At 30.1% G+C, this 15,821-nt stretch overlaps 1 protein-coding gene across 1 annotated transcript in view; it reads right to left on the bottom strand.

Moving 5' to 3' along the window:
- Nucleotides 1-15,821, bottom strand: part of LOC123264607 — a 97,012-nt gene that overhangs the window by 77,085 nt on the left and 4,106 nt on the right. The window contains exon 6 of the mRNA XM_044727956.1: nt 1,438-1,531. Within this exon, the coding sequence (XP_044583891.1) occupies nt 1,438-1,531 (94 nt within the window). The remainder of the gene's footprint in view (nt 1-1,437; nt 1,532-15,821) is intronic.

Raw genomic sequence — 15,821 nt, 5'->3', positions numbered from 1 at the left:
TCGTGGTCACAGGACGATAGGGGTATCATAAATTACCAAGGGAAAAGGAAATATGCATTTGTCATATTATTTGAGAATCTTGGAGAAGACAGTCTTACTCTAAAATCGAGATCGTACAGACGTCCTGGTGATCACGAATTCGTTATCCTCCTAAGTCTGAGTGTATTGCAAAGCAATTTAACATTGTATCGTATTTTGTGTATTGTTGTGTTAGTGATAAGTAGTAATTAATGATTGTGTTTATTCCTGTAATACGAATCTATTTTACTCATTTTTATTAATTGACATATTGTAACTCCGCATATTAATTTGATTGTAATAATAAAAATGAACGTACACGATAATTCTGCTACTCCAACAATTATTCCTGACTTACCGTCATATATATATATATATATATATATATATATATATATATATATACTATATATATATATATATATATATATATATATAATTAAAGAGTTCTATATTTCAAAGCCATTATCCCCGATCCAAATTGATGTTAGACTAATTTTAAATTTTACATTAAAATTTTTATTTATTAAATTTATTTTCACCACTTTTATTGTTGGTATAAGCACTCAATACCATCTTCGGGTGAATATATATAATAATTAAAAATTTTTTTATTTTTAATTAAGATTAAGCAAAGGAGTTAATTTTTTTACTCAGTGAAACTTTTTCGGTCACCGAAAAAATAATAACTCAGAAAATGCTCAGACCAGGAATCAAACCTGGATCTTTTGGCGTCGTGCCAATAAAAGTGGTGAAAATAAATTTAATAAATAAAAATTTTAATGTAAAATTTAAAATTAGTCTAACATCAATTTGGATCGGGGATAATGGCTTTGAAATATAGAACTCTTTAATTAGTAAAAACACCGATCTTCGGAAAAAATAGTAAATATATATATATATATATATATAAACTTTTGAATCAATGCTAATTTTGAGTTTTACTCGACTCGAAAATAAGAGATAAAATAACAAAATTTCGCGTGAATTCCGACACAAGGGCCAATGCAATAGATAGATTTCTACGAAATCTACCTGAAATCGTTTCAATAGAAATATATGTTTTTAATACAATAAAATACAGTGAAATCTCTCTATACTTGTCCTCCGTATACTTGCTCGCTCTCTCTAATTGATATGATAATATCCGTGTTCTTTAAAATCCAGTTTCACACCACGATTTTTTCAAAGCCTATCATTTAATCAAGTGGTAAATATTTTGAAACTCTGTAAATAGTTTCTGCCCAGTATGCGTCTGATTGCGCATAGGAGAATAAAATTTCGAAATAGCGGAGATGGAGGCAGATATCGATTATAGGAAATGATCCTGGCCCGACGTGTCAAGTATAGAGAAGTTTCACTGTAAGTTAGAAATCATTATTTAATAAAAGAGATGGAATATGATTGCATGTGTTTTACCTATTGCGCGGGATACAGCAAGATCGCCGTTGACCCTCCACATGCCGTAATGTAATACAAGACCACCCATTTCTTCTATTCTTTCTTTTTCGTCCTGAAATGAAGAAGCAATGTTTGTAAGATTAAATATATTATATGAATGAATGAAAAGATTATACTTGTATCCACTTTTGTATTTTTACAAGAACCTTGTTGGTAATTTTTTTTCCTGCATGTAACCATTTTCTCCTCACTTACTTATCAAGATGATAGGTAAAGCCTCTCTTTCTTATTAACACGCAATATATCACTTTCTTTCTTTTATCCATTGCGGTTGTGGCCGACTTACATTTTTACCGTATCCGTATTTACCTGTGTCTCACCCTTAGCACAGTGACCAGGAAAATCACAGAAAACCTGGTCATGGAATAGTCGACTAAGGAGCGATCCCTGGAAATTGCTGAAAAAACTGCAACAGCCAGGGCTCGAACCCACACCTAAGCAAACCGTTGAACGGGTAGCCTAAAATTCAGATTATTTGGTCACGCAGCCGCAGATTGAATAGATTATAATTAAAACGTATAAATCTAATGACAATATGATATTAATTTATCAAATTGATATTAATTTATCATTGAGGTAAAAAGTATATAGCTTGGATCAAATTAAAATATGAAAACCGTTCGGCTGACAGATAACCCGCGGTTGTGCTTAAAATTGAATCGTTAACTGTCAATTATTACAGATTATGAGAAACTCACTATAAGGTAGTTTAGTTAGCTCACGACATATAGTTTGTGCTATTTCTTTCTTTTTTCACTCACTAGTGCTATCTTTCACACAGATTATCTCTTATTCGCTTTTATCGATGGTTATTTTTGTTTAACCAACCATTTTGTTGATAATTTATGAAAAAACTACACGGTCAAGAGCTTCCAAATTTTTTTTGGGTTATTCTAAGTATATTATTCTAACAAATATCAGTTTTTTTAAAAGATCGTATAATCCTTTTAAAGCCATAACCATAAAAATTTGTGATTTTCTCACTCTTTTCCCATACCGCCTCTGCTAAAATGTCATGATGGAAGGTCCCAATGAGTAGGAACATCGAAATGAGCTTATATCTTGAATAATATCATTAGATGACAAGATTCCATATCATTTCTTTACTATTAACATTTTAGAAGATATATTTATTTTTACATATATTTGTTATCTACAAAATAGAAAAGGATAAAAATCGAAAAAATTAAAACTTTGAAAAAATTTAAAATTTAAATCAAATTTAATCTCCAGAAAAAAATTTTTTTCGATCAATAAAAAAAATTTTTGTTAAATAACACGAATTCAAGAAAAAAAAACTTTCACTTGATTTGTTTAAAAAATATTTAAATATCAAATTTTTATAATAATTAAAAAACGGTTTATTAATTGTAATTTTTAAAATCTCTAAATGCGCATGTTATAATTTTTAAACGAGTCAAAACAATTTTTTTTTATTTTATTTTTATTCAAAAAAAAAAGAATTAAAAAATTTACTCCGCGGAGTGAAATCTATTAATAATATAATTTAAATTCGTCTCGAAGTGAATTTCACTCTCGGAGGAAGTAAATCAATTGAAAATCATCCTCTCCGCAATCACTCACAAATCACTCCGAAAATTTTTTTACAGTGTATAAAGAGAGTTGATGGTTAAATTAATAAAAAGAGAAATTTTATCGAATATTTAATATAATTTGATTTTTATGTAGCGCTAATTCGATGTTCGGAAGTTGGACACCTCATGTGAACCTAATTTTTGCTTATTATAGAAATATAGTGAAAATCACATTTGCCTTAAACAAGATTTGAACCCAAGCCGCGCGGTTAGTAGACCGATGCGTAACGCCCTACACCGTATGACCGATATATAGCTCCATATCTTATCATTCTTATAAGCTTATCTTATATGGTAATGGAGCATTACGGTTGATTATTTACTGTGACGTCCTGACAAAAAATTGAACTGTAAATCTATAATTTATTTTAAATTTAATAACTGATTTTCTCGAAAGTGTAACCTGAGCCCAACAATGGCTGCCACAGATCATCTGTATAATTAAATAATTAACTAAGTCAGTCAACTGGGAGAGCTCTTTGAGCTCGGACCTTGTCCACCGGCTTCTATCTAATCTTGTTCTTATCATCAAATTTTTATATTATAATGTTAATCCTGACTAATTATTTCTAATAGGGGCGAGCGCTTCTTAGCGTTCCACCTTATTTTCTAATATTTCTATAGGGGCGAGAGCTTGTTAGCTGTTCCACCCTGTTCCTATCCGTAAAAATTAATAATAATCTTATTAATAAAAATCATGGTAAGAGAGATCATCTGTGCGGCCCACCTGGGATCTATCGATCACCTAAAGCGGTTGGCCTGCCCTGATTAAAAAAAAGTATTGAGACAAAGAAAAAAGTATTGGTTTTCTAGTCAATCCAATATTTTTCAATACTTTTTTTTATTCAGGGTGGTTAAAATTAAAAAAAAAATCGCATACTAGAAATTATCAAATTTCCAGAACGTTACATTACATTATTCGTGTTATATAATACTATGCAGTGATGAAAAGAAGTGACTTTTATATTATTTATAATTTATTGAATACACCGGTACACAAAAAAAAAGAATTTTGTACATTTGACTAGATCTATCTAGAGTTATCTAGCAGCCAAGAAAAATAATATCCTCTTTAAACTGCCAAATTTCAGTACCACTCAATATGAATCTTCTTTCGTTATTACAGTGATACGATTATGGAAAGAATTACCAGAGGATATTATAAATTCATCTAGCTTGGAGGTTTTCAAAAATAAAATGTTTGATTATTTATTTAATCTTGATGTTTGATCATAAACTGTTAGTCAATTTTCTTGTTTCTATATTATTAGTCTTCAAACTCTTAGTAAACTTTCATGATATAGCTTCTTTATAACTCAAATTTTCTTATCTGTCTTTATCGTTACATCAAAGATTCTTAAAATTGTTAGTTAATTCATTATAAATTAAATTTTTATACTCAATCATAATTTTATATAAACTTAATATTGACTATCCAAAAAATATTCTTATGTAAAACATTCTAAATGTTTATAGTTTAAACTGCACAATAATGTAAAAATTCTTATATATATTTTCTCTTTGTCATTCGGCATCAGCTTTGGCATAATCTTAATATATTATATAAAATGCTAATGTTCGTACGTGTGTCCACGGTTTTTTCTATCATCCGCCACTTTGATCAACTTCCCGTTGGGATGGCAAAGACCCCTTGGTCTCTAGGTGTGCATAAGGGAGTTTAGTCGGAGTGGGTGGAAGTGGGTGGTCGTGGGTGGCGAAAATATGGAATAATATATATCTGTCCTTTTCTAACACATGAGGACTTCTAAAACGTTTTCGAAATTTCAAAAATGATCTAGAAGGTTCTAACCTGTGTAAAACAGTTATTATCGATCTGGAATGTTCTAGAAAATTTTAAAAGTTTCTGGAATGATCTAGAAAATTCTATAATGAGTGCAAACTATTGTAATCGATATATAATGTTCGAGAAAATTCTAGAAATTTCTGGGATGATCTAGAAAGTTCCAAAATGTCCAAAACTGTTATTATCGATCAACAGACTCGATAGAGTCTGGCGCCAAGTTCCGTTCTCAAGCCAGACTACCGAGTGTGTATATACCGTAAGCAGAACAGTTTTTTGAGGTTACGAATTATTTTTCAAATTTATTTTGATTTTTTTTTTATATGATATTTTATAATAGTAGTTCATGCTTTTTATTACGCGTATTACTTGATTATTATCAATTATCTTTATAATTTCTATTTAAAATTATTAAAAATAATCAGCACAAACTATAGCGACCCAGATTTTTAGATTTTAACTTTTTTTTATGTAAAAAGCGGATGGCCAGAGACTAAATAATATAAGGATGCATGCTAATCTTATAATAAATGGAAAACTACAGTGAAAAAAGACATTTGACAGCTTGCATTTCCACACGCCAGGCAGCGCAAGAATAACTTTTACATGAACTATAGCTTAAAGGGGATAGTTTGCCACTGGAAATGTATTAAATTAAAATTGTCAATTTTTATTATAATTACAAAAAATACTGAAATCCGAGCAAAAACAGTTTCACTGTAAAAAAATCGCGCCAAGTCCACGTTCATAAGACTATTAAGAAAAAAAAATTTTATTTCTTTACAAAAAGATATAAAATAAAAAATTAAAAAATCCAAGTAACCGATATGGTTGTATATGATTTTCGGAAATTAAAAAAAATTTTGTTGTAAATTTAAAAATTAAAAGAAACAATTTTGGAACGTACTTGGTGTGCATGATTGTGTACTTTAATTTTTTTCTAAAGTCCTAGTAAATAGATTTTACGAATTTCATAAAAAGTGAAATATTTTGCAACCACGCACACTAAATACGTTCCAAAATTGTTTCTTTTAATTTTTAAATTTACAAAAAATTTTTTTTTAATTTCCGAAAATCATATACAATCATATCGATTACTTGGATATTTTAATTTTTTATTTTATATCCTTTTGTAAAGAAATAAAATTTTTTTTCTCAATAGTCTTATGAACGTGGACTTGGCGCGATTTTTTTACAGTGAAACTGTTTTTGTTCGGATTTAGAATGTTCTAGAGATTTCTCGGTTGATCTGGAAAGTTGCAAAATGAGTGCGAATTATTATGATCAATTTAGAATGTTCGATAAAGTTCTATCAATTTCCCCATTGATCTAAAAAGTTCTTAAATAAGTGTAAATTATTATGATCGATTTATAATGTTCGAGAACGTTGATCTAGAGTTTTAAAACTGTTATTATCGATTTAAAATGTTTCAGAACGTTCTAGAAATTTCCCGATTTATCAAGAAAGTTCCAAAATGAGTGCAAACTATTATGATCGATTTAGAATGTTCGAGAAAGTTCTAGAAATTTCCCGATTGATCTAGAAAGTTCTTAAATAAGTGTAAATTATTATGATCGATTTGTAATGTTCGAGAACGTTCTAGAAATTTCTCGATTGATGTAGAAATTTCTAAAATAAGTGTAGTTCAGTGAACAGGCTATTATCAGGACTGCATCCACCGCTACCAGGCCATTTCAAAGTGGCATCATCAACGCAACGAGATCAAAGTGGGTTCAGTTGTACTGATCACCACTGAGGATCTCCCGCCGACCAAGTGGCCATTAGCCGAAGTCATCGCTCTCCATCCAGGGGAAGATGGACAAGTCCACGTGGTAACTGTCAAGACAGTTAACACAGAGCTAGTACCACAATTACAAAGCTCTGTGTCTTGCCGCTAACATATGAAGAAGACGATCTTGTCGACGCAGCCACCAACCCGTGGGAGAATGTTCAGTGAACAGGCCCCAGATGAAGTCGCCCCTGGGGGACTCCCAATTTCACGCACCTGTCTACCGCTAGTTCCCGCAAAAACTAACCGCCTATGAAAGCTTAGCTTGACTGATCACGCCATGTCTCAGTGGTGTGATTGGCTGATAGCTCCGCTGACATGCGCAATCGGCCTTCTTCCCCAAGTCGACGAGGAAGAAGACGCATTATTATTATTATCTTTCGCTTCCACGCTTTCGCTGCATCAAGTCGCCATTAGTATTTCTTTACTTTCGCTTTTTGTTAATAAACCGCATTTCGCTTATTTAATAATTTAATTTGCTTAAATTAATCGTTATTAATCCGCTTTAGTTTGTTACAGATAAATTGTGTTATTTGTGCAATTAATTCTCCGCTTTTCCAGTGCCGGCAGAGTGTTCAACCACGTGTCAACCGGCTTCGCTTTATTATTCACGCAGTGCTTTATTTATCCGCTTTTATTTAAGCAATCCGCTAATTAACATATTAAATATAACTAGTATTTAGTGTAAATAAATTTATAGTGTTCATTTTAATAATATTTCCGCGTTTTAATTGAGATATCCAGACCAAAACCTGATCATCCGCTTTCCCGCAATTACATCATTTTACAAGTGTAAATTATTATGATTGATTATGAATGTTCGAGAAAGTTCTAAAAATTTTCTGATTGGTCTAGAAAGTTCCAAGAGTTCCAAGACTATTATTGTCGATTTAGAATGTTCGACAACGTTCTACAAATTTCCCGATTGATCTAGAAAGTTCCAAAACTGTTATTAGCAATTTAGAATGTTCGAGAACGTTCTAGAAATTTCCCAGTTGATCTGGAAAGTTCCAAAATGAGTACAAATTATTATAATCGATTTAGGATGTTCGAGAAAATGCTAGAAATTTCCTGATTTATTTTGAAAGTTCCAAAATGAGTGCAATTTATTGTGATCGATTTTGAATGTTCGAAAAAGTTCTAAAAATTTCCCGATTGATCTAGAAAGTCTCAAAATGAGTGAAAATCATTATGATCGATTTTAAACGTTCTAGAAAGTTCTATAAGGTTTCTGGATTGATCTAGATAGTTCCAAAGTTTGTAAAAATGTTCGTATTGATCAGGAATTTTCCAAGAAGCTTTAAAAATTTTTAGGAAGATCTAGAAAATCCTAAAATAATTGCAAACTATTACAATTAATTTAGAATATTCTAGAATGTTCTAAAAATTTCTGCAATGATTTATAAAGTTCTAAAATGAACGCAAACTATTGCAATCGAATCAGAATGTTCTAGAAAATTCCAAAAATTTATGGATTGATCTAGAAAGTCCCAAAGTGTCCAAAAATGTTCGTATTGATCAAGAATTTTTTAAAAAAGATTTGAAAATTTCTGGGACGATCTATAAAATTTCAAAATGATTGCAAACTATTACAATTGATCTAGAATGTTCTAGAAAGTTTTAAAAATTTCTGAAATGATTTAGAAAGTTCTTAAATAAATGTAAACTATTGCAAATGATCTAGAATGTTCTATAAAGTTCTAACAATTTCTGGATTTCTCCAGAAATCTAAAAAATTCTGAAATTAGTGCAACTATTGTAATCGATTTAGAATGTTCTAGAAAGATGGTAAAATTTCTGGATTGATTTAGAAAGTTCTCAAATAAGTGCAAACTATTGTAATCGATTGAGAATGCTTACCCGGGTAAAAAAGATTATATATAATTATACATAATTATATATGAAAAATGGCCCTATATAATTATATAGAGTTAGATATAATTATATATAATTATTTCTATAAAAATAAAAAAAAATTCGGCGTGCGCGGGGATCGAACCGTTGACCTGATGCTTGAAAGGCTGACGCGTTACCTGTTTACCTACGAGACTTACTTGTAGAGCAAAGTTTGAAATAACTACAAGTAATGCAAATCGTATACAGTCAACGCTCTCTGTATTTGACTCACCCGTACAGGACCATTCTCTGTATTTGACTCGTCCTTGTCCATAAGAGATGTGTAAAATCGTCAAATACAGAGGAAGAATGTGGTCAAATACAGAGAGCGGTCAAATACAGAGAGGTCCAATACAGAGAGCGTCGACTGTACATAATCAATTTTTATAAGTTAACTTAATTAATACAGTTCCTATTATTTCATCCACAAAAAATACTGTAGATTAATACATTATTAATCATTAGAGTAGCAGACGTAGCAAATCTCAATCATCGGTGGTGTGATTAGCAATAAAAAAAAAAATTTTATTTTGTTTAAGAAATTTTTTTTTTATGAAAATTATTTTTATTCTGAGTGATTTTTTTTTCTGAAATTATAATTATAAATATTATTATTATTATTATTATTATTATTATTATTATTATTATTATTATTATTATTGTAGCAGAGATAAAAAAAATTATATACAATTGTATATGATTCATACATAATTATATATGATTTCCGTATAGTTGCACTGATAGAAGGATTTATTCATATTTAATAAGCTTTATTGAATGTTAATAAATGATTTATGAGCTGTAATAGAGTTCGGTATATTACAATAAACGTTATTATAATGTAATATAATTAATGCAAATAATTTATAAAGATGATTTTTGTTTATAAGCAATCTTCATATCATATGACATTGCAAATAAAACAAATCCGAGCAAAAACAGTTTCACTGTAAAAAAATCGCGCCAAGTCCACGTTCATAAGACTATTAAGAAAAAAAAATTTTATTTCTTTACAAAAAGATATAAAATAAAAAATTAAAAAATCCAAGTAACCGATATGGTTGTATATGATTTTCGGAAATTAAAAAAAATTTTTTGGTAAATTTAAAAATTAAAAGAAACAATTTTGGAACGTATTTAGTGTGCGTGGTTACAAAATATTTCACTTTTTATGAAATTCCTAAAATCTATCTACTAGGACTTTAAAAAAAAATTAAAGTACACAATCATGCACACCAAGTACGTTCCAAAATTGGTTTCTTTTAATTTTTAAATTTACAACAAAATTTTTTTTAATTTTCGAAAATCATATACAACCATATCGGTTACTTGGATTTTTTAATTTTTTATTTTATATCTTTTTGTAAAGAAATAAAATTTTTTTTTCTTAATAGTCTTATGAACGTGGACTTGGCGCGATTTTTTTACAGTGAAACTGTTTTTGCTCGGACTTCAGTATTTTTGTAATTATAATAAAAATTGACAATTTTAATTTAATACATTTCCGGTGGCAAACTATCCCTTTTAAGCTATAGTTCATGTAAAAGTTATTCTTGCGCCGCCTGGCGTGTGTAATTGCAAGCTGTCAAATATCTTTTTTTCACTGTAGTTTCCCATCTATTATAAGATTAGCATGCATCTTTATATTATTTAGTCTCTGGCCGTCCGCTTTTTACATAAGAAAAAAGTTAAAATCTAAAAATCTGGGTCGCTATAGTTTGTGCTGATTATTTTTAATAATTTTAAATAGAAATTATAAAGATAATTGATAATAATTAAGAAATACGCGTAATGAAAAGCATGAACTACTATTATAAAATATCATATAAAAAAAAATCAAAATAAATTTGAAAAAAAATTTGTAACCTCAAAAAACCGTTCTGCTTACGGTATATACACACTCGGTAGTCTGGCTTGAGAATGGAACTTGGCGCCAGACTCTATCGAGTCTGTTGATTCACTCAACAAAATATTTATTAACTTTAAATAAATATTTGTTAACTATTAATAAATATTTATTAACTATTAATAAATGTACTTTCCTCCCAAATAAATATTTGTTGAATGTTAAAAAAATTTATTAAAATTCAATAAATTAAATAATTGTCTTCAAACAAATTAAATTTCTAATAGTTAATAAATCCTTTTATCAGTTTATATACGAAATATATATAATTTTATATAATCATATATAATTTCATGTAATTGTATATAATTTCATGTAATTGTATATAATAATGTTTGTAACTTTTTACAATTCTATAGAATTATATGAAATTATATATGATTATATATAATTATATGAAATTATATATGATTATATTAAATTATTGAAAAAATGTTACATCTAATTATATATTATTATATATAATTATATGCAATTATACATAATTATATGTAATTGTATATTATTATAATAAAATGCTGCATCTAATTATATATTATTATATATAATTCTATGTAATTGTATATGATTATATATAATTACTAGCTGACCCGGCAAACGTTGTTTTGCCATGTGAATAATTTCTAGAGAATTTATAGTGTAGAAAAAAAATTACTAACTTATTGGAAGTGTATAAGGATGTGGAATATCAGTGAAAAAGGCCTGGAGTGCTGTGAACGATGAGGGAATGTTGTTTAAAAATAACAAAATACCAAAAATTAATTGTTTTAATTTATTAAAAGTAATAATTATTTATATAATTAATTAATTACATAATATTAATCTCTTAATGCTGCAGCGTGAACAATATTTTTGTTAACCCGTCTGTAGCTAATACAAACAAACTTGATCACTCATCGATCACTCATTGATCACTCTCGATCACTCATCGACAACGTCTTAACATATATTAGCTCTGCGTCTATTGACAGTAAAACGGTGTGATTGTCGTTGTTCTAATCTCATGACTTTATTGCGTTCAGCTCGTGTATCGTCTGATTGTTCTTGACGCAATTGCGCCGTTCTCACACGCGCTCCAGTATTTTCTTCCTGAACTTGTTCTTCGGTTCTTTGGGCTCTTCTATTTCGAATGCTTCTAGATTTATTTGTATCACGGCTCAAATTGGCCCCTTTGCGTTTTGTTGGCATTGTTCACTGTACAATACAAAACACACATGAATAGAACTGATTGAATTATTTAATTATTATATTAATCATTTATTTTATCTTTGATTACATTAAATATACATGTAAAAATTAGATAGTTTCACGAAAGCGAAAAATTTTATGTTTCTTAATTATATCGAAAATACATATTGTTAGAAATAGTGAAAAAAAAAAACTGTCGAAGTTAGAGCTCTTATAAGTAAACACAAAAAAAAATTTCCCAATTGTAATAAAAATCTAACTTTCACCGAATTCGTTTTTCACCATTCCCAACAATATTTTCATTACAAATAAGAAAGAATAATTTTTGATTTTATAATAAACGTAAAAAATAATTTATACTTACAACTCAATAGCCGTTGTTTGCGGGAACTTGTGACACGTGTTGAGTATTTTAGAGGTTATGTAAGTCACTTAATTAACTGATCGTGCGATTTACACTCAAAATTAATAATTTTATTAGTTATTAATAATTAATTATATTCAATAATATTAGTTATTAATAAATAAATAATAAAGTTACTCGAGAATATACTTGATATGAGAGTTACACTCAGATAGTAAAAATGTTTAACTACTACGCTTGAAGCATAAACACTAATAATAGCCGAAAACTGTAGAGGTAACATCCCTACTCCGTGCTGTTTACAGGGTGAGAAGTGACACCGGTAGACACATGGAGGGGATAACTTACCAAGTGATAATAATTGATGTTATCGAGCGGGATAGAAAATGATAAAATTATGAAAATGACTATTAAAAAGCAAGGGTTGGTGATAAAAAAGTGCAAATTTAGAGTTGTATGTATTTTTTGATGCCACATAATAAAAAAATAAAAAAAAAAAAAATTTATCAAAAAAATAAAAAAAAAATTTTTAGGGTGAACACCCCTTATCACTTAGAGGTTAGAAAAATAGATAGTAGCCGATTTTCAGGCTTACTGAATATGCATAAAAAATTTCATGAGAATCGGTCAAGCCGTTTCGGAGGAGTATGGGAACGAACATTGTGACACGAGAATTTTATATATTAGATTAAAAAATACTGCATCCAATTATATATTATTATATATAATCATATATAATTATATGTAAGTAATATATAATTCTATATAATAACATATAAGTATATATAATTATATATAAAAATTTTTACCCGGGATTAGACCTGAGTTATTTAGGGCTATATATGATTATATATAAATATATATATGATTAGATCTGATTAGACCTGAGTTATTTAGGGTTATATATGATTATATATAAATCTATAAATGATTATATCTGATCAGATCTTATTGTATTCTCCGAAGCTATCTAATATAAATTACAAATATAAATAATGCTGTGAAGCGGGAAAGAATAGGAGTTACGGTAATTATTACGTGAAGCGTTCCACATTCACGTAACGGGATATCGGTAGGAAAGGATTGAGAAAGGAATGTGGAGAGGATCATCTTAATGTGAGTTTATAGAATATGCGAGAAAAAATTATTAGATAGCTCGGACTGGGATTCGAACTCAGAACCTTCCGAAGACATGTCGGCTACTCTACCATTTGAGCTATCCGGTCTATACTAAATTTCCTTTCGCTTATTATATATACATTAAGCCACACCGTCCATCTTACGGCAAGCATTTTTACAAATATAAATAATGCTGTGAAGCGGGAAAGAATAGGAGTTACGGTAATTATTACGTGAAGCGTTCCACATTCACGTAACAGGATATTGGTAGGAAAGGATTGAGAAAGGAATGTGGAGAGGATCATCTTAATGTGAGTTTATAGAGTATGCGAGAAAAAAATTATTAGATAGCTCGGACTGGGATTCGAACCCAGAACCTTCCGAAGACATGTCGGCTACTCTACCATTTGAGCTATCCAGTCTATACTAAATTTCCTTTCGCTTGTTCTATATACATTTGATTCCTATTGATATAGGACCATGTATATAATTAAACGTAAAGATATGTACATAATTATATCTAATCAAATGTAAATTATAAATTTACATTTGTTACGTTCTCAGAATTTCGCCTAAAATTATTTTTTTAATTATTTTATAAATATTATATTTTAAATAAATTTATCTCATTCAATTCTCCGAATGCACATTGAGAGATGTCCGTTGCTTCGCTGGTGGCTTGATCAGCAGCTTAGTAACGGAAATCTCGCGGTAAGGCATCGGCAGAGAGTCACCGCGGCCGCGGATAGTCCAAACATCTTGCGTCAGCATGGGACCCGGGCCTCGATGACTCGCTCAGGGAGTAACCTGAGCTGCAAACATGGCTGAAATACTATTTATAAAAACTAATCTGGAGCTAATTCAAGTCAGTAGATCCACGAACTTTCTTGAGCACAGAGCTCTGTCCGACTTGAACCTCTCCAGATCCTGAATCCAATAAAACTAATTACATTAAACACGCTGTTAAATCCTTTGATGTGAGCGCTTATCAGCTGTTCCACCAATTCAAATCCTTCCGGTGCAAGGGCTCATTAGTCGTTTCACCGATTAAAATTCCCTTGGTACAAGCGCTTATCAGCTGTTCCACCAGGTCCAAAAACTTCCTTTGGAGATGACGGCTCATTAGCCGTTCTATCCGAACTTCCTCCTCGGTTCATGCCTCGAGGAAGGCGTTCACGTCGTTCCGGTCGGGTCGTACAAAAGGGCCGTTCGTGTTAGTTACGGTCGCTTAAACTGTCCATGCCCATAATCTCCGACGAGGAACCAGAAGTATCGCGAGTGCCAGTAAAGTGTACCGCCAACGTACTTCGGGGCAATTATTCGCCCAGGTCGCCATCTCCGTCGCTGCAGGAACCATCGAGCACTGGACCATTAATTCCGGAAAATCATCCAGCCTTTTGGACGGACGTATCACGTCCTTGGGTACTCAAGGCCATCGACCTTCCGGAATATTTCCAACCACCAGGTGAAACAATTCCTTTTCACGATCCACGGTAAGGCTACTACTCTGAGGAGTACTTTCTCCGCACCGGATTTGACAGCTACCCTCCGTTTGAAGCCAGGAGGCTTGCTCAAAAGGGTATTATTTGGGCAGAATTATGGGGTCCGTAATGGTGAGTCTTTAAAATATTAGAGAGGTAAAAGTAAGCTCATCTGTGACGGCACACCGGGGGTCAATAGATCACCTAACGATGTCAAACCTGAATTTTTATTCGTCAGTTCTTAATTATTAAATTTCTATTTTAATTAAAATCGCCAATAGGAAATTTAGAAGCGTATTAAAATTATTCCCAAAAATTGAGAACGTAACACATTTATTAATATATAATAATATATAATTTGATGCAGCATTTTTTAATGATTATATATAATAAATATTTTGTTGAGTGAATTTGTTTCACTTGCAATGTCATATGATATGAAGATTGCTTATAAACAAAAATCATCTTTATAAATTATTTCCATTAATTATATTACATTATAATAACGTTTATTGTAACATACCGAATTCTATTACAGCTCATAATTATCTTTTAAATTGTTAAATATTAAAAACGTTAATTTATTTAGTGATTTGAATTATTATCATGTGTTACAGTTATGTATTCCAGCTGTCGGGTTATAAAAAATGTCAAAAGAAAATTGTTATTTTTGCTTTTGATTTTAAATAAATAATTGTTAATTAACAAATATTTATTAACATTTAATAAATCGTAATTAATAAATAATTTATTAACTGGTTATAAATATATATTAAATCCCATGATGTTAAAAAATCACTTACTAACAGTTAATAAAGCTCATTAAATATAAACAAATCCTTCTATCAATATCAGTGTAACTATACGGAAATCATATAATTATATACGAATCATATATAACTATATATGAATCATATATAATTATATATTATTATTATGAGTTTTACTTGTATACCGTTTTCTGGTTTTTACAAGGTTACTTTCCGCTCTATATTATCAACTCAGTTTTTCAATCCTTTTTTATTATCAACATATTCTCCACTCTTTTTATACTCAACATGTTCTCCACTTTTTATAATCAACATATAATTTTCGCACATATAATTTCATTCCAATGCGGCTGTGGACCGACTTGTGCTTTCTGTACTGCATTTACCCTATTCCTCACCCCTTTCTATCGGTTGTTGGAATAGTGGCGATGG

The sequence above is a fragment of the Cotesia glomerata genome, linkage group LG5 (genome assembly GCF_020080835.1).
Source record: "Cotesia glomerata isolate CgM1 linkage group LG5, MPM_Cglom_v2.3, whole genome shotgun sequence".
Classification (NCBI taxonomy): domain Eukaryota; kingdom Metazoa; phylum Arthropoda; class Insecta; order Hymenoptera; family Braconidae; genus Cotesia; species Cotesia glomerata.
The sequence above is the reverse complement of the archived record's forward strand: the minus strand, read 5'-3'. Positions and strand labels throughout refer to the sequence as shown.